The 18,236-nt window shown below is 43.9% G+C and overlaps 1 protein-coding gene across 1 annotated transcript in view; it reads right to left on the reverse strand.

The window, feature by feature from the left end:
* Positions 1–537: 537 nt before the first annotated feature.
* CNPY1 (canopy FGF signaling regulator 1) overlaps positions 538–18,236 on the reverse strand; it is a 37,602-nt gene continuing 19,903 nt past the window's right edge. Inside the window, 4 exon segments of the mRNA XM_061198215.1 lie at positions 538–575; positions 4,605–4,701; positions 6,465–6,511; positions 6,514–6,667. Coding sequence (XP_061054198.1) covers positions 538–575; positions 4,605–4,701; positions 6,465–6,511; positions 6,514–6,667 — 336 coding nt within the window.

Below are 18,236 nucleotides of genomic sequence, written 5' to 3' on the forward strand. Positions count from 1 at the left end.
TTTAAACTTAAGGTTTCTAGAAATTTAAATTTCATTCCTGATATAAAGTGAGTTCGCTTCTTTCAGTGATAGCCATACAGCCCAGAAAAATTAACCTGGAATTTGCAGCAATATGTTTTCTTAATTTCATGACTAATCAAGTATTTATGAAATCAAATCAAATTTTTATCAAACAGAACACTATACTTGTATATGTGCATGAAATACACAGTACAGGTTATTAAATCCTTATTTCATTTATGAAATGTCTTCACTTTTTTCCTATTACTGAGTTAAATGCTTTCCTGCCAAGCCTGTTTGTATCAAAATCTACAAAGGTAATTAGTTTCATGCACTCCTCAGCTTCACCTATAGAAAGAATTGGGGCTCGTCATGATGCCAAACAAGAGATTTTCAATAAAATATCAAACATGAGACAATGCAGTACGAACAAGAGACGTAAAGTTTCTTCTCATGAAGAAACATGAAGACAGAAATGCAGACATTGACCTTGGGGGCTGTGACTTGTCTCTCCTCTAACTAGTAGCACCGTCGTTCCTAGAGTTCAGTGTGATTAGCAGAAGTTTCACACAGACCTGGGAAAAAAAAGTTAGATGGCATCACTATCACATTTAACACCAGCCCATAAGTCATAATTTACTTTCTGCAAAAGCACATGCTTGTGGAAGCACATTTTTTTTTTAAAACTTTCTTATGGTCATTTTCAAATACACACAAGAGTAGAAAGAAGAATGTAATCTACTCCCCTGCAGCTTGGTCAGCCACTGCTATTCCTGTCCCATCTCCAGTATTTTTTCCTGGAGTATTCTGAAACAAAGCCCAGGGGTTGTATCATCTTGCCCGTGGTCATGGGAGTATTTAAGGAATACTCGAGACAGGGAATCAGTGCGCTGGGCGTTTAATCCAAGGAGCAGAGAGGCAATGACGCTTGGATACACAGTACATTTCCAACTGGCAGCAATTAATGCCAGCTCTCTTTAGACTGGGCTACGGTTTATTTTAGCTACGTTATTTATTTAAAATAGGAAATAGGCCAGCCTTCGTATTATTTTGTATGATTTATTAGCCTTGAAAGTAATTATTTTGAATATTAGAATTTAACACCCCCGTTAGTGCTTGGAAATCTATACAAAAAGGTCAAAATGCTTTTACTTTAAATGTAGGCTAAACATTTCTGGATATCTGAGACCTTATTCCATCTGTGGCATTCAAAATGATCGTGTCACAAATTCTCATCAGTCTGATGTTTTTAAATGTTAAGATTTGATATCAAAGCAGAAGTGATATGTATACAAAATATATTTATGTATTTGTGTTTATACCCTCACTCTACCTAATGAAAACCTCCACAGACCAGAGTATCCATTTATCCATAATCTAGAGTGACATGTTCTACCTTGAGTGGAGTATAGCTATCTTTTTAATCATGACCTTATATATTATTAAGATTTTAAAATACCATTTTTACTTCAAGACATTAAAACGACAATCTGGAAAAGCCTGAGTCATGTGCCACAAAACATTCAACCAGGAAAATCTAATGAACTCACTTTTATTTCATGCCTGGGAAAGAAAAAGAGAAATAACCTGCTACCACTATTACTGTCTCATGCCCCCCAAACACGGTGTATTTGATAACTTTTCTTCTATCCAGTGAATAAAGCTATAGTGGCATCTGCAGACCCATCTGCAGACCCATAGTCTTTCACTGAGACGTTTTTCATTCGTTGCAAGGATGACACATGTTTATGAAAATCTCACTTTGTTATCTTTAAAGCCAAACACAGTCATTTTAAGTTTAACATAAGATATGTTTCCTCCATTATTCCCATTTATTTTGTGTAGGGGGTGAGCCTTAGAATATTAATATTTTAAAGAATCATACATGTGTTAATTAACTAGATGGGGGGAATCCTTTCACAATGTACACACATATCAAATCACCAGGATGTACACTTTAAATACCTTACAATTTTCTAGGTCAATTATACCTCTACAGCTGAAATGTTAAAGTCTGTGAATGTGCCCTCATCTGCTCCCATATAATTGTTAAAAATAAAGTGAAAAGGTCTACATGAAATAGAAAAAAGCAAAATTCACACATACACATATAAGGTGCATATAAAGCATATAAAGGGACTAAACTTCCACTCAAACCTCTAGTCCTAGAAATATCTATCTTTGAAAAGATTATTTATCTCCCTAAAAGCAATGTGGACATTTTACGAGCTCTCAGTACAGTGTCTGCTCATAGTCTATACTAGATACAGAGTTACTGGTTAATGTAGTTTTCATAGCCTCCAATAAACACACACACACACACACACACACACACACACACACACAGAGTCATATTTTTAAAACATCATTTAAATCATGCAGAGGGATCATAGCAAAACTGTGGTACAACAGCACAAAATAAAGCATCACCTTTACAAAACAGAGGGTGAATGTCATGCTATCGTAGGAAACTTACTGTACTTGTATTAGATTATGTTTAAAAGCTTCTGGACTTTTTCTACAATACGAGAGTCTCACCTTTTACACAAATTTCCGAAAGCATCCCAATATGTTAAAACGTATTACATCTTTGTTGCTGCAGTCATTAATTGGAATTATTCTCATTGCTGTGTCACTTTAATTTTTTCCTGGCAATAATTTTTAAGTTTGAAAAACTCTTTATCTTGTCATGTGGTTTACTTACTTCAATAATAGGGGGGGTTTAGGAGGGCAGGGATTCTTATCTCTTTTTAGGATTACTGTATTCCTAGTTTTTAATTTATAAGTGGTTTAGAACATACATAAGTATGTTTCACAGAGAAACAACCTGAAAAAACTCACTCTACTTTACTATGTAGCAGCCATGTGGTGGTTTACTCTTTGGAGTGGTTACCTTGTGTTCTCAATAGTTCTGGGGCACTGATACTTATGTTTACAGTGTAAGCACTTAATCAGTTTTTTTTAAATCGATGCTATTAAGAATTATTTGATCATGTTTTATTTTACACTAGTAATATTGCACATATCCTAAGTTTATGCTTTATGCTTGTATTTTCTTTAGGATAATATTAATTTTTATTTCTAATTATAAATATGCAGAAGGAATGAAAAGAGATAGTTAATATTATCGAAATTAAGCCAAATTGCAGCACTTGGGAACAGAGTCTTTCCTCAGAATCTTATTATCTGAGGCAACTACTGCCATAAAGAGTTGGTGAAACTTTCTTGAGACTTTTGTAATATTTGAGCAGGTGTTCATACAGCAAATGATTTGCATTTACCATAGATGATTATGACAAGCCCAAATCCTTTATGAGGAAAAAATAGGAAAACAAATATTCTCAACATCGTTACATTTTTGCTTACATCTTAACGCACACATTCACCTCTGAATAGCTTGAAAACCTTCCAAAATAATTTCTCTGGGAAATTGTGACTATGCACTTATTTACGTGAATTTAACAAGTTACAACAGTACATATCAAAATCAATGGAAAAAGCTCTTGAATTCCTGGCTATATCCTGACTACATCATTTCACCGTACTCTTCTTCAGATTCCCAACTAAACTGGCTTTTAAACAGAGAACAACCCCATTATCTACTCAGAGTAAGAAAACGTCATCATGTTCATGGAAATTTGTTACTTTCTTGTTCAGTAACTTTGGATGACAAATATTTATCTTCTAATCGCAGTAACTGTTATTTTAAGGGCTTCAGCACTAAATTTGATCCTATGGCTGCAGGTATATTATACTTTATTATAAACAATTGCCGAATGCTAAACATCTCAAGCTTCCATAATTGCATCAAAGTATTTCCCCCAGCTTTCAATCAGTGTCTTCATATATCACATTCATTTTTTCAAAGATATCTGAAAAGAATGTACCACTTGTACTACATTCTTGTAAATGTATTTTAAAAGGATCAACATGATACAGACTAAAAGGTGTGTGTTCAACCAAATGGAGGGTCGGGTCAGGGTGGTCCTGTGTTTCAACTCTGTATATAGAAAAGAAACTTCTGGCAGTGTTTTCTAGCTTCTTATTGTACGTATGCATGTGTGTGTTTAAGAATACGAATCAAGTATTATTTTCCACCCTCTACCAGAAAAAAATTTTTAAGAAGTAGGTATGCTGGGAAAGGAACTTGAAAAAAAATCCAGCACCAAATAAACAAACAGAAAAACGTTTGAGATTTCTTCCTAAAGAAAGATCCCACTTTCTGTTGGTGGAGGTAAGTACACAAGTCATAAAGGGATTCTCCTTCCCTGGTCCAGGATGGAGAACCCAGCTCTAAAAGTTTAAAAAGAGAAACGCTTTGGATTCTTGGATTCGTGCAATTGTGGTCCTTCCCAATTGGAAATCAAGCATTTTAAAATTCATTTAAAATGTCGAGGAGAAGAAGTGCAGCCAGCAAGGCCTCATAGCCCTGAGGTTTGTTTGTTTGCTTTCTCTCACATGGCGTCGTTTCTGATTCAGTGGAGACCCCGTCAGTGGCAGGGAGACAGCGAGGCTTGGTTTGAAAAAAAAAAAAGATGCTGCAGTGCTGAGCTCAAGAGAGGGGTGGGCCAGGGAGAGGGCGCATGCTACATCAGACACAGTACCTGATTTTTCACTGCACAGCTTGTCAGCGAGGTAGTGTGCCTCCTGGGCGATAAGTGAGAATATTTCATCCTCGTACTCTTCCATTCTAGTTTCACACTGTAGAAACAGAATAACAACATATGTGGATAGATATGCACTCACAGGACATCTTGTTAGGAAGGACTTGTCACAGTTTTATTAGCTAAAAATATAAAATCATGTTACCAAGGTGGTCCATTTTTATTAGCCCTTTTGGTTTAAGACATCACTGCATTGGATTAACCCTCTTCCCAGAATGCTAATTGCATCATTTTCCTGAGACTTGGCTAACTGATTAGTCGTGTTGAAAGACAAGGGTGAGGCAGGAAAATGGTTCTTTGTATTTGTTCCTCTTCCTCAAACTGGAATGGAAAGGAACAGGAGGGATGGAGTTCCTATTTACGGAGCTGAAAGTCTTCATTTTTGTTTGTTTGTTTGTTTGTTTTGAAACTTTAGAGAACACGGCTCCTTGAAATGGTTAAACCAGTTTCCTTTAGATTTAACGTAATACTCCATTTTGTGGTTTTAAAACAGGGTCTGAAGTGTGAAAATAAGCTTTCTCAGCAATCGAAACACAAGTGCATCTTCAATTGCACTCGGGATAACGGGGCTTTTCAGTTACCCAGGAAAGTGTCTCTTCACACCACTGAAGAGATCCAGCCATAATTTCACTTCGCTTCCTCCCACCCCAAATCTGACATTTCAGAGAAGAGGGAGCTCAAATGTACCCACGCACCCAAAAATCTTAAATTCTGACTGGAGCGTGTGTCTGCGTTGGAGAAGCACACGCTTAGGAACTGTGATGGTAAAGAGTGTTCACTGGAGACTAGTAACTCATTTCCCGAGTTCATTCAGGGAGAAGCTAAAATTTTTTAAATGGCATTTAAAAGTATTTAAATTCCACTATTACATGTTTAGGGAAGACCTGTGAGATACAAACACACTTCCTCACTGCGATTCCCATTCTACAGTACTTTTAGCCCTGAATTATTGCCTTGACTTTTTAATTAAAATGAAATCTTCAAAAGTCAGGTGCAGCCCTTATACCAGGGGTTCAGCATGTCTGACGTTTTGGCCAACGTGTGAACCAAAGACATTTCTCAAACAGGCTTTCCCATCACTTGGTCTGACTCAATAGCATTAAGTAAAGTGAAATCTCTTGCTGTATATTTTGCCAGGCACATTCTAGAGAGCCAGAGGCCAGCATTCACGTGAAATAAACATTATGATGGGAGGCAATGTGGCATAAAGCCAACTATCATACTAAGCCTTTGTTTAACTGAGTTTGTGCTAAAATACTTGAATGAACTCAGGAAAAAAAAAATTCTCTCTCTTCTGTGAAGCCTTGGGGAAAAAAAAGTGATGTGTGTCACTCTCCCTCCATCATGTGGCTATAAATATTTGAAAACGACATTCATTTTAATTTGGATTTTAACCTCGGAACCACAATCCCTGATTCCTGACGTGGGAACTTGTAAGAGACCTGCCCGGGCACGGGGATGGACTAAGTCCTCTTCCCAACCGTCCCCAGGAGCAAAGCAACATGCAAACTGTGCCTCCAAGTCACTGGGATTTGTAACGCACTTTCTGGAAAATATCACTTAACTGTCTCCACGGAGATGAAATACCACAGTCCCTAGGTGTCTCAAAAGGCAAGTCACTAAGTGCTCGGTTAACACTGAGAAAGCAGCAGGACAGCAAAGCTAATAGATAACATTTTAATGGGCATGTCTTGAAACTCAACAAAAACCCAAACAAACAGCAAAAAAAAAAAAAAAAAAAAAAAGGTACCAAAACATGTGCATGGAGTACGGAATTCCTCTGCGAAGAAGATAGCTTACCGCGAATTTCAAATGTCTGTAAGCATCAGAATAAAAATAGAATTTTAAAATTCTTTGTATATTTTGTCTCCTTTCCTTGGAGCAAATCTCTTGAAAGTCTTCTCCTTAGTCACGGGGTCTTCTTCGAGCTTGTAGTCATTCATTCGCTCACACACTTTATCCAAGAGGTCTGTGAGGAATGTCTCCGACTGGGCTAAGGGAACCTGTGGAGAAAAGCCAAAAAAGGGAGGAAACTCGTCTTAACGTTGATATGATTTAAAAGACCTTCCCCGGAATGCACGTGGTAGCACACCCCATCCCCCAAACAGTATTCCTGCCCTGATACAACATGTGCACAGTTCTATTATTTACATAATTTAAGGGGTTAGCCTACATTCTGGTTTTTAAAAAGTGCCTGTGTTCGAAAGCGGACAGAAGAAAAAACTTCTATTCAAGCTAGAAACTATACTTCTACAGGTGATAATTTTGGAAAGTCATGGAACATGCAGAATAAGGCATTAAACACAGGTAATGGCTGTTATTATCTATCTACTTGCAAGAGACAGACAGACAGACAGACAGAGCCAGAGAGAGCGCTCGGGTCTCTCCTCCAGCGCATCCCGAGCTGGGCGAAGGCCGGGCCTCGCGCTCCGCAGCCGCGGCCCTGCGCGCCGTGGCCCCTCGGCGGCCGCTCGGGCCCGGGGGCAGGGGCGGCGGCCGCGGGGCAGGGAAAAGCCGGGCTGACCCAATCGCCCGTCCCGCAGGCGCGGCTGCGCTGTCTTTGGAACAGCTGGTGCCCGTCTCCGCGCGCCCCTCTCCCTCCGGAATCCAGCGAGGATTCGGAGGACCCTTTGGCCACCACCTCCGCCCCGCGCGGGGGTCAAAGAGCACCCCTCGGCCTTGGTAACCGGGACAAAAACTCGGGGGCCGTCTAGACAGGTCAAGGTGCAGGATGCTGCGTCCCCGCGGCTCCTTCCGGAAGGGGGCGGGGACCCGCCAAGGGCGCCGCGGACGCGCCGCCGCCCCGGCCTCTGCGGGCTTTCTCCCTCTCCACCCTCTGCTGATCAAAGTAGGAAGTTTGCATGACAACCATGGTGAAAGGGGCTGAATCACAAATGAACTCGATTTCGCCGATGTTGATATATCCAGCCTCCATTGTCCCCTTTCAGACGCAGTGTGAACCCTTCCGGTGCCGGCGACCGCGCGGCATTCACATGCGCGCTCCGGGCGCACAAAGGCTCCCCGCGCCCCTCCCTGCCATCTGGCCGCGGGGCTCGGGGCGGGCCGTGCGGCGCGCCTCTGCGCTTAACCCTGCTTCCAGCCAAAACCACTCCAGCATCTCTCCCGTCACCCCCCAGGCTCGGCAAGGAACGAACTCTGTAGAAAAGGAAAGAGCCAAAGAAAAACGGCACTAATGAACTTTCCATTACCACCACCACGTGCGCCGTGATAAAATATCCCTCCTTCTGCCCGCAAAACTCCATTTGAGATTGATTACGAACTGCTTTCAAGGCCCATGCCGTCAACTCTGCAATTAAGTCGTTCATTAAACTGGAGTGTACCGCAGCATTCTTTATTCGCTAAAATATCAAGTTAAAAAACTGAGTGTTTTAATTTTTTTAAATGTCTACGGTCAAAAGACCCTAAAGAAAGTAGCTCAAAGCGCACAGTCAAAACACAAGTTACGTTTTTATTTACACCTTTAATGGTGCCACTGAAGCATCGTAAGTTGTAAATAAAACCAAAAACATAGGTTAACAAATAAATTGAAAATCTGTTTCAGAAACGAAAGATTAAATATGTATTGGGACGTAAAAGCTAGAAAACAGAGGTAAATTCTTAAATGACAATTTACCAAGCAGATCATTAACAGAATGATTATGGCTTTTTTCCTGCCCTGCGTGTGCTTTAGTATATTTCCTTGTCTGGTCCATATGAATAGGCTCGTAGCACTTTCTGCAGGTCCACAAAGCAACATTTTAACCTCAAAGTGAAGAGTTGGCTCTTTCATTTAAAAAAATCTAACTGTAATCAAGAATCCATTCTCTCTCTCCCCCTCCCTAACCCTCTCCTTCCCCAATCAAACTGTAAACACCGAGGGGCGATGCTATCACTGAATGGAGAGGGTCTGAGCATTGGTAGGGCGCTTTTGGAACCCTGGATGCCGTCCTTACACACCACAGTATTTCCCGTTGAGATGAGACCACTCTCGAAACTGTTTTTTTTTTTTTAAAACTGACCTGACGTTCTGAGCTGCGTGCAAAAATCCTGAGTGTATGAGATTTGAGCAAATCAGGATGTCAATATGCGAGACCTTCCACAACTTACTTTTGAGAGCTGTATTATTTATTTCCTGCGTTGACGCTTTTTAAAAAACAGTCGCCACATGATAACTTTCCACCAAACGGGATTGTTTTCCTTGTTTTGAAAGTGGAATTTTACATATTTGAATATAGTAGTATTGTGCCTATTTTAACGCAAATATGTTATACCTAGGGATCAACACGTGAATCTTGCTGATTTCATACATCTTTGAAGGCTAACTGGCTTTTTGATGTAATTGCTGGCTCTTTTGAGTAAAAGTTCTTTAGTAGAAAGAGTAGGAAATGTTACAGGCAGAGAGCTCAGAAAATGCCACGTTACAATCTTCACTGAAAGCAAGAAAGGAAAACACGCAACATGAGACTAGTAGTGTTCGTTTTACAGAAATATTTTTTAAAAACTGACCTAAAATGCCAATCAAAGCATCCGATTTTGTGAGAACATTTTAAAGAAAAAGATGCTTATGCATGGCAGCTATTTATACACTTATTAAAATGCACATGATTCGGGTTTAAAATGATTCCACTTAGCTGAACTACATTCACTAAACTTAAAGACTGTTCAGGGAATAATTGAGCCTTTTTCTCCCCTCAAAGTGTTTTGATTATAAGAGTGCAATAAGTATTGAGACAAGTGGAATAAAACTAAGTCTTTCTTCCTATACTATGAAGATTCTGAATAGTACTTGTCAATAAAGCAACTCCTATTGTAATCTTAGGGGAGCATTTCCTCCACCCTGGAAGGAGGGTCTCAGAGATACTAACCTCATTAAAATATGAATGAAAAAGGCCGCCATCATTGTATCAGGAGAAAACCGATTCACTGGCACGGTTTTCTTATCAGCCATTACTTTTACACACAGACTCATTTGGTATACGTTATAAGTACAAAAACGATCTGTTACAATTTCATTGCTATCTTAGCACACCCTCATCAAAGTAAATCCTAACTTTTGCCATTTTGGAATCTAGCTACAACTCTAAATCATACTTAGTATATGTTGTGTTTATTTATTTATTTTTCCTTTAGGCCTCTTCTGACCATGTGCTTATTGTGTGAGCAATGACATGGGAGTGGGAGGAGGTACTCAGATCCCAACTTGAAAACGGAAAAAGGTAGTTGAAAGTTTTGGCTTTGGTTTCTTGAGAAAACTGGAGTTAGGGATCTCTTCCAGAGCACTCTGACAACACTTCAATAACAGTCAATTACAGGGTGCCTCCCACGTTCGTTCATTACTGTGTCTCTGTTAATCTTGTAGCAAATTTCTTGCTTGATAGCTATCACAATTATGTTACAGTGCACAGTCTGGTGTGGAAACTGTCCTTGTGTACACTGTCTTTTTCATAACAGTCTGACAATTTTGGAGTGTCCCTCAGATAGGAAACCAGTACTTAACCTGCTTAGTGACTGATAGTTAGTTTCACATTGTTGCAAAGATTTTCTTTCTAGAGGTTTAGTTAATGTAAACATTTTAATTGCGTTACATCAAATGTTACATCTAGTTTAATCACTAACTTTTCATCCATAAAAATACTGAAATCACTTCTGATATTAGTTAAAAGTCAATATTTAGAAGTGAAAATTCAAACCTTCTTTGCTCTAGGCTACAGCAGGGAAAGCAAGAATTCAGAAACTCTTCTAAGTTGATGAGATCTATAATTAGCTTTTACGTAAATTGACTGCTATGAGTTTGTTGTGTGACACTTCTTCATATAATATGCAAATAGCATTGACTGTTCAGTTTTATTAAACAATATAATTAGAAACCTAAAGAAGCTCATTTCGATGAGGAATAATAAAGGTTGATACATTTTCCAGTGTTCTGTATATCAGAAAAAATGAATCCCATTTGGACTTCATCAATAAGAGAGATTTTAAGTAGCCTTTGTTCAGAGAGCCAAACAACAGAATTAATATTAGTTTTTCCATAAATTCGATGTTAAAACAGGTGAATTTGTGCAATCAATAAAACCTTGGGGGCAAAAATACAAAGATTGCAGCACAATTTACCACAAATGACACAGTAAATTTATGAAAGTAACCTCAAAATTCTGCCCCCTTTAATCTGAATACTGGAAAAAGGCATTCTTATTATTTGAAATGAAGTATTTTGCAAGTGTTTCCTATTCTTATTCGTGGAGATATTATGTCTACATAAAGTATACTCTCAGGTTGTGAGAAAAATAGAAATAATAAAATAAGAACAACGTGATTTGGGGGGAAATTTTCCCCAGAATTCAAAACTATTAAAGTTTCAATCACATTTTCTTATTCTGGAGCCTGTTTTCAACTTAACAGTATAGAAAACTTGAAAGTATAGAAAAATCGCATGATGGATCATCATTAATGAACTCCAAATGGGGGTCATCTAAGTCAATTTGACTTTTTCCTAAAGTTAAAAAAACATACTTTCTTTTCATTATTAAATACAAAATTGGCACTGCCATTAGATTTCTCATCTTAAAAACTATTCTATTAGTCTTTAAAAAAACTAATTTTCAAACATTTTAGGTGAACTGAATACAGTTAACCACGTGAAAAATGTTACAATTTTTCAACCTTTGTTAAAAATCACTCTAAGCGAGGATTTAGAACGACCTTTTCATGCTGTTTCTGAGCTTTGACCTCTGCTGGCTTACCCCGGAAGGATTTTGCAGATTAAAAAAGAAAGTAATAGAAGAAAGTGACAGTGCTTAAAAGGGCAAAGGCCGTAAGACTGCAACAGTAATAGAGGTGATGTGAATTTGTTCATTCGCTCAACAATATTTATTCAACTCCACCTCCGTGTCAGACAAACATATCTCTCTAATTCGGACTTTTTAAAGGGGACTCTTCCGTGATTCTGAATAAAAATGAAAAGAAATACTCGAAAAAGACTGCCTGGAAGAGAGTCAATAAATCCTAGTTGATGATAATATAAAGATCACATCAATACAATATCTGTGTCCTTATTTGACAATTTCTGTCCCCCCCATCTGCGTGTCTTTCACCATCTTGCTACTGAAAACACAACAGTTATCCCTTTCTAACCACCTCTGCAAAACACTTTCTCAGAATAGAAGAGGCGAAAAGTCACGTTTGGGGAACCTGTTGTGGCATTTCCCAGTTTCATCATCTGTGTACTTGTGGGCAAATGGTGAGACTTCCCTGGAAAACCTTAGAGGTCTCAGAGGAAAAGGACGAAAGAATGGGATAAGTTAAGAAGCTCCGGGTGTTCCGTCTCCACAGTTGTGGAAACACAAGTGCACACACCAGTTCCCGCTGGCTGCAAAGAAGGCACTCTCTCTTTTTTTTTTTTTTGGCCACGCCATGGGCATTCAGGATCTTAGTTCCCTGACCAGGATTGAACCCACGCCCCCTGCAGTGGAAGCCAAGAGTCTTTTAACCACTGCCAGGGAAGTCCCTCTTTCTTTAAAGACATTTTTAAATAGAAAAAGTTACACATTCACTTGATTTTTTTAATCCAGAAGGAACAAAAGAATAGAATAAAAAGTAAGGCTGATGCTCCCCCAGACCCTAAAGCCCAGCTCTCCTTCCCCCAGAAACATTCTAAGTGCACCTCTATGAGTGTGTAATGAATGTGTGTGTGCATGTACGTGTGTGTCCGTGTTTGCATGTGTGTCTGTATGCACGTGTGCCTGTGTGTCCATGTGTATCTATGTGTGCATGTAGGCGTGTATGCATGTGTGTCCGTGTGTGTGTCCATGTGCATATGTGTCCATGTGTGAGTGTGTCCATGTGTGCACTTGTGAGTGTCCCTCCTCCTCTTTTTATGAGATCCGAGCACAGCACACCCCCTGTCTTTCTCACTGGGGGATAAGAGAGTTCAGTCACGTCCGGGAGGCTGAGGACCGTCTCCTGACGGTCACTGGATGAAGGCACACTTACTATGGGGGCATCAGAACTTAAACCCATTTAGATTCAAAGATGCCCTACATCCCAAGGGCAGGTTCAAAAGGGGAGCTCCCGCCCACGTGAGCTATGGCAGAATCTCTGGAATATTTGTTAAAAATCTGTTTGGGGATATAGCTTAGCTTATTCTCTCCTGAAACAATGGTTTTGAGAGGGAAGGGGCCAGCGTTTTTAACCCCCTTTCCTGGGTGAGGACCCCCAGGCCCCAGGGACTTCCTTCCCCGACCGACCGTGATGCTGCAAGGTCATTGCTCTCCACGCCCTCCAGGTCTTGCACCTGAGGACACAGCAACGCAGACACAGCGGCCGGGAAGACCTTGGAGATCCCACAGTAAACCCCCCACTTTTCAGGTGGGGAGACTGAGGCTCAGACAGGAGCGACTTACCTGAGCACCACCTGGCAGAGCCAGCGTTGGAAGCCAGCTGCTCTAGTCAGTACACACTGCTGCCCTCCACCAAGCGACCAGGTGCGGCCACTCCCCAAATTCCTAGGTGACGCCCTAACCCCCAGGACCTCAGGATGTGACCTTATTTGGCGATGGGGCCTTTAAAGAGGCGATGAAGGTAAAATGAGGTTGTATGGGTAGGCCCTCATCCCATTTGACTGGTCCTTATAAGAAGAGATCGGGACACAGACACACACAGAGGGATGGCCACGTGAGGACACGGGGAGAAGACAGTGTCTACACGCCAAGGAGAGAGGCCTCAGGAGGATCTGGCCCTGCCCTCACCTGGATCTGGGACTTCCAGCCTCCAGGGCTGGGAGACAGCACGTTTCTGCTGTTTAAGCCGCCCGAGATCCTAATACAGTCCCAGACCATGGAGCCCCCACCTGAAGTCTGGCTAGTGCAGCCCAAGCCCAAGAGGTGACTGGGGGCTGCTCAAGCGCCTGCCATGACGAGGGGACACGGAGCGACACGAGACGCATGCTGGTCTGCCTTGGTGCACGGGTGCTGTGATCCCGTCGGAGCCGGCGGCAGGACTTGGCACAGGCCCCCAAGTGCCTCCATCCTGGTCTGGCACCACCTACAACCTGCTGAGGGCTGGACCAGACGCTGGCCTCCTTGCTCCGCCAGAGTCCTTGCCGGTAAACCTGGGACGAAAACAACACCTGTTCTAACGTATCTGATCAGGTCAAGTAACTGGTAGGAAAATCTTTCGAGAGTTTGACGCGACAAGTAAACGTAAAGGGTTATGATTACTTTCCCTCTGATGGATGCTGACTGTTTTAGTTTGTAAATGCCTTAAAAGTGATGCCGACTTGAGCATAGACTGATTTTTGCACTCTCCTTACCGGTAGGCTAGTAGGATGGTCCGGTGACTCCGAGGCAGTGCCTTGGAAAGTTAGCCTGAGGACCTCTTGTCATTTTCTCCCCTTCCCATCCTCTCAGAATCCGAGAGCTGTCAGCATGGGCATCCAGACCCACGGCACTCAAAGTGTGGTCACTACCACCTGCTGCATCAGACTGCCTGTTCCCGAGACCCTCAGGCAGCTGCGTGCCCAGGACAGAGCAGCGCTGCTTAGAATCCCGCTGATGGCGGTCAGGGTGGCCATGGCGAGCGGGTGGTACCTGCGCTGACTTTTCTATTTTCTGCTTCTGGGCTCTGCCTAGAAAGAGGAGAAACTGGAGGAGGACCATTTCATATAGAGAGACCAAGTGAGAGGCTTGTCCTTAGAAACACGTGTGGGATAACCTGGAAAGAGGCCTCCGTCCTCAGACCCAACAGCACTCAGGTAGCACCTCTGGGAGGACCTCACGCTCCTGTTACCATGCTGAGCGCTAAACTGGGAGAGACGGCGGATCGCGAGTGAGCAGACGCAGTGCCAGGAAAGAGATCTTTCATCGACACACAGAGAAAACTGAGAGGGGCCGAGAGGACGGTGAGGGACATCATAGCCGTTCCCAGGCACCCATCTTGAGAGTCAGATCTGTTATATTACAGGGCTGAACATTTTCTAAAAAATATTTAGCTCATTCTCATGGCATTGTTTTTCTCTCACGCATCTCTGACCTTCCCTCTCTTCTCCAGACCCATGCCAGGCAGGGGTGCTGTCCCAAGTGTGAATTTGCTAGGACGTCCTAGTGCCAGGAGGAGCTCTCTGGGCTGGGTGCCCGTGTAAGGACCCACCCCTTCTGCACTAGGCCCCGCGGGCCACAGCCCTTCTAGTAAGAAGCGGTAAGAAGAGAAGGGATAGTGGTTTCTCTGATGCACCAAACTCAGGTCACCCAAGGCAAGCAGCTTGGAAATGGCTTTAACACCACATTGAAGATCCTGCACATCCACCTGGCTTGGAAGTCCCTTTGTCTCAGGAACACCCAGTTTTGGGACTTCCCTGATGGTCCAGTGCTTAAGACTTCGCCTTCCAATGCAGTGGGTGTGGGTTCGATCCCTGGTCGGGGAGCTGAGATCCCACATGCCTCATGGCCAAAAAACCAAAACATAAAACAGAAGCAATATTGTAATAAATTCAGTAAAGACTTTTAAAAAATGGTCCACACCAAAAAAAAAAAAAAAAAAAAGAAAAGAAAAAAGAGCCAGTCAGTCCTAGGGTGGTGACCAGACATGCTATAGCTTCAGGTGCAAAGGGGGCAGGTCATTGGTAAACTCTTGAAGTGTTGGGGGGCTGCCACACCTCAGGGCCAGAGGGGAGGGTTGTCGGTGTCTGCTGTGCTGCGCCTTCTTGGATTCCAGTTCTGTCGCATCTCTTAAAGCCTCAAAAGAATGGGCACAACATTTGGCCCTGATTGAGACCCCGCCCAACCTCTCTCCAAGGAAGACAGAGAGACTGTTAACAAGTCAGCTTTGTTCTTATGCAAGAGAACGTTTTTTTTTGTTTGGTTTCATTGTCAGTGTTCGGGGCCGCTAGTGACCGCGACTCCCCCCAAGTCAACGCGCCGCCGACAAGCTAAGCGTGCAGTGAGATGCTGCTTCACTCAGACAACGGGACACAGACGCGAGGGGGGAGATCTACCCGCCGTCTCAGCATCCCTACACCCAGGCCCTGGCCCTTCCCATCCTTCGTCCACGTGGGACCGTGCATCCCCACCGCCCCCGGCCCCGTCACAGGCCTTTCCGGGGGCACCCGGCCCTGTGATCATCCGGGGGGCAGCGCCTCTGAGAATCTACGGCCCGTCTCAAAGCTCCTTCGCTTTGGGACATGTAGGGGGTTGCCCACATTTAAAACATGATGAATAACTCCGCTCTGAGCACTTCCGTAGATGAAGTGCTTTTTCTTTCTCCTGTTGGATTATTTCCTCAGGTCGTGTTCCTAAACGTGGGGTAACTAAGTCGTGATTGGTTTTATCTGCTGATACTTCTGGTCGGGGTACGAAACCCAATCCGGCTAATAGAGAGACATCTATGAAAATAAACTACGAACCAAGTCACGGTGAAGTTCCTCAGCGGTTTCCCTAAAGAGGAACGGCTCCCTCGAGGCCCGTGTGCTGGGGATTCCTCAGAAACCTGCTCCAAGTAGAGAGCGGCTCATGGAAGGAGGAACAGTTTGGGTTTATCACGCAGCCTGGAGGCATCTCTCAGCTCCCGGAAACGCCCACCCGTCCCTCTTCATTCCTTCACGTGTTACCACTTTGCCCCCTGCTAATGTTTCCAAAAGGAGATGGACCTGAGATCATTTTGTTCCATTTGAGCTGAGTTTTCTTTATCACTATTTAAAAATTAACAGTCCCAAGAAGTAACATGAAATCTCTTCCTTCCTGATTCTCTGTGCATTTGGATAAACATTATCTTTCTGCTCGTTAACACCCAGATCTTGGAAAAGGGTTACACTTCTAAATCGGGAGTAAGAAACACTCTCCCTAATGCTCCCAAAGGGAAAGAATCCCTGCCCATCGTTCTGCCAGGTCCGGGGAGCCTGGGCTGTGGGTGGAGTGAGGCTTTCAGGGACTTTGCCTCAGGGCTCCGCGATCACAGAGGCCATGGGCATCCGCTAAACTCCACTCACCGAGAGCGGTGCTGGGATGTGAGAAAGAGTGGGCTGTTCCAACGGGCAGGGCAAGGTCCCTCCCGGTGCGGGAGCCCCGAGAACGGTGCACAAGGAGACACCCACAGCCGAGAGAGTCTGGCACGAGTCACAGACCTAAGCGGTGAAATCAATCACTTGACCGATGTTTATTGAGCACCTGCTAGGTGCCAGGTGTTGGGGTAGATGCGAGGAGACAGCAGGGAACAAAATTATGGTGCTCCCTGTCCTCCCAGAACCTGTGGTCTGGGCCCCTACCTGAAATCACACAGGGGCCATGTTGGCCTCGGTGTCCCCCAGGCCACCACCTGTTTTGTGTTGTGAGCCATGACTGGTTTTTACATTTACAAATGGCTGAAACAATCAAAAGAAGAATATCTTGTGACACGGGAAAATGATATGAAATTCAAATTTCAGTGTCCACAATAAAGTTGTCTAGGTCTTTCCAGAAGACTCTTGCCCAGCCCCACTCTGGCGAGCCAAGCTCCTTTGCCCAGGTGGGCTAGTGACAGCTGTTCCATCCTCACTCAGCCCCGCCTGCCGAGTGACGCAGTCCCGTCTCCATGGCTCCCACCTCCCCAGCATCTTCCCTTCTCTGGATGCCAATAGCACCTCTCTCTTGGAGGACCCAACAGTAGTTCTTCCAGATTTGTCGACATACACACGCATGCACACACGTAGACACACATGCATGCACAGACACTGAGTGAGACGCATCGTCCCCAATGGGGCGTAGAGATGCTTCTACCCAGGCCCTGCCTTTACCTACCTGTACGCGGTGACACCACAGTCACTACAATAGTGAAGCTTCGCACACATGCCTTGGTCCAGGACCCCACCCCCCGATGGGGTGGGAATTGGTATCTCATGCTGCAGGCCAGGAAACTGAGGCCTCAAGAAATTCACATAGTGATTTCAGGGAGGCCTGGGATGGGACAGATGCCCTAGGCCTGCATCTCCCCCCGGCACCACATAGCCAGCCCCACAGTGGACACGGCAAATGTCTGTGGCCTCCGTGGCCTCCTGTCTGTACTCCAGGCCTGCTGCCCGGGGCCTCTCCCAGTGAAACCCCCTTCTCTCCATCCACGAGGCCTGCCGCAGGGGCCCCGTCCCTGTCCTGTCCATCCCACTTCACCAGATGCAGCCCCCGAGATGCAGGTCTCTTGCTCCAGGTCACAGAACTCGTGTATATGCTAAGCCGGAAGCTAATCAGGTCCATGTGATGCCAAAGCCTTTCTCTGAGTGTGGGGGGCCAGAGGGAGTGACCCTTCCCCTGCCTTCATGGCGTGTGCACTGCCACGCACAGCCCTGGACAGACACCTGTCACCTCTGGCACCGAGGAGGGGCCCCAAAGCTACTGTTTCTAGAACAATCAGTGTCACGGAACTCAGTCTCTCACCTCAGTCATCTTTCTCAAAGACAATCAGTGCGTTGCTTTCCCTCCAAAGTTTCCAAGGAAAGAATCGTTCGAAACCACCAGATGCCAAGCTGCAGTGCGTTCAACCCAGCTCCCTCACCGAGGGCTGCGTGGCGCCCACCGCCAGGCCTGGCTCCTTTTGTGCTGGGGAAACAGTGCA

The sequence above is a fragment of the Eubalaena glacialis genome, chromosome 8 (genome assembly GCF_028564815.1).
Source record: "Eubalaena glacialis isolate mEubGla1 chromosome 8, mEubGla1.1.hap2.+ XY, whole genome shotgun sequence".
In the NCBI taxonomy this organism is placed as follows: Eukaryota; Metazoa; Chordata; class Mammalia; order Artiodactyla; family Balaenidae; genus Eubalaena; species Eubalaena glacialis.